Here is a 1,767-nt window from a genome sequence, read left to right as displayed (position 1 = left end):
CTCTTGTGCTAAAGAAGCACAGCCTGAGCGCAGAGCCAGGGCTTGGACAGGGTGGTTGGTGTGCAATTTAGGCTTAGGCCTTGGCAGCATGTCAAGGGAGCAGGCACTGCTCATGTGCTGAATGTCCATCGTTAGGCCCTGCAGAGTCAAGGATGCAGCAAGTCATTATTTTTCCCCTTCTTCCTTCAGGTGCTACCAATCCTCCACATCCTGCGCAGCTGCACATCATCCGCGCAGCAGAGCACGTTCATGCCCTTCCTGTGCCAGGCGGTGGTCATCCTCATCCGCTGCCACAAAGAGGTCATGATTGACAACTTCTCCCGGCTGCTTGGGCCCACAGACAGGTATCAGCACTCCTGCCTTTGCTGTTGGTGCAGCCCCAGTTGTAGCTTGCCTCTGTCAGAGGAAGTAAGGAGGAATGCTTCCCGGGAGGAAACACAACAATTTCCTAGTCACGACTTGTGATTCTCCTTTTTCTAGTGAGATGTGGAGGAGAATAAGAGAGTTTTGTCTACAACAGTGGAGCCGATAGAAGAGCGAAGCGAAAAGAGAAAAGGAAGAGAAGAGAGAGAAAGAGAAAAGAGAAAAAAGAGAAAAGAGAAAGGGAAGATGATCTTAAAATTTGTATTATTTATTAAAAATACATAAACAAACAAACAAACAAACAAATAAATAAATAGTACTTTTTTTTTTTTTTTTTTTTTTAACCAAGTCTTCATTTTAATAGCTGCTGTCTCTTCTCCATACTTGTTACAGAATCACAGTCACCAAATGTCAGGGATTGGAAGAAATCTCAAAAGCTCATCTAATCTAATCCCCCTGCTGGGAACACCTAGGTTAGGTCACACAGGAATGCGTCCAGGCAGGTTTTGAATGTCTCCAGAGAGGGAGACCCCACCACCTCTCTGGCAGCCCGTTCCAGTATTCTGTGACCCTCACCATGAAGAAGTTTTTTTTCTAGCATTAATGTGGAACCTCTTCTGTTCCAGCTTGTACTCATTGCCCTTATCCTGTCACTGGATGTCACTGAGAAAAGCCTGGCTCCATCCTCCTGACAGACATCCTTGACATATTTAGAAGCGTTCAGTAGGTCACCTCTCAGTCTCCTCCAAGCCAAAGCTCCCTCAGACTTTCCTCGTAAGGGAAATGCTCTGGTCCCTTCCTCATCTTTGTGGCTCTGTGCTGGACTCTCTCAAGCAGTTCCCTGTCCTTCTTGAACAGAGGGGCCCAGAACTGGACACAATACTCCAGATGCGGTCTCACCAGGGCACAGTAGAGAAGCAGGAGAACCTCTTTTGACCTCCTAACCATGCCCCTTCTAGTAGGTCCCAGGGTGCCATTGGCCTTCTTGGCCACAAGGGCACAGCGCTGGCTCATGGTCACCCTGCTGTCCACCAGGACCCACGGCTCCCTTTCCCCTACGCTGCTCTCCAACAGGTCAGTCCCCAACCTATACTGCTACCTGGCATTGCTCTTGCCTAGACACAAGTCTCTAGCTTGCCCTTGTTGCATTTCATTCCATACAAAATAACTAGAAGATAAATTAATGGAGGAACAGAATTGCAGCATTTCTTATTTTCAATAGTTCATTGTTTTTCTGCTTGTTGAAGCCTGTTGTTCACTTCTCAATTAGTAGGTGTGAGGTATTGCTTTTGGGCCTTGCATACATTCCCAACTAATTTTATTCTATGAGTCTACAATAACACCTGTTTTCAGTGTTGCCACCTCCTTCTGTATGGTAAAAACAAGCAGCAATAAATGAACCAT

The 1,767-nt window shown here is 46.5% G+C and overlaps 1 protein-coding gene across 1 annotated transcript in view; it reads left to right on the top strand.

The window, feature by feature from the left end:
- LOC122177422 (maestro heat-like repeat-containing protein family member 2B) overlaps positions 1-71 on the top strand; it is a 6,560-nt gene extending 6,489 nt beyond the window's left edge. The window contains exon 21 of the mRNA XM_042866800.1: positions 15-71. Within this exon, the coding sequence (XP_042722734.1) occupies positions 15-71 (57 nt within the window). The remainder of the gene's footprint in view (positions 1-14) is intronic.
- The last annotated feature ends 1,696 nt before the right edge of the window (positions 72-1,767 follow it).

This window comes from Lagopus leucura, unplaced genomic scaffold (genome assembly GCF_019238085.1).
Source record: "Lagopus leucura isolate 7727_CA_CO unplaced genomic scaffold, USGS_WTPT01 Super-Scaffold_100001, whole genome shotgun sequence".
Lineage (NCBI taxonomy): Eukaryota > Metazoa > Chordata > Aves > Galliformes > Phasianidae > Lagopus > Lagopus leucura.
This window is presented reverse-complemented; position numbering and strand designations above follow the sequence as displayed.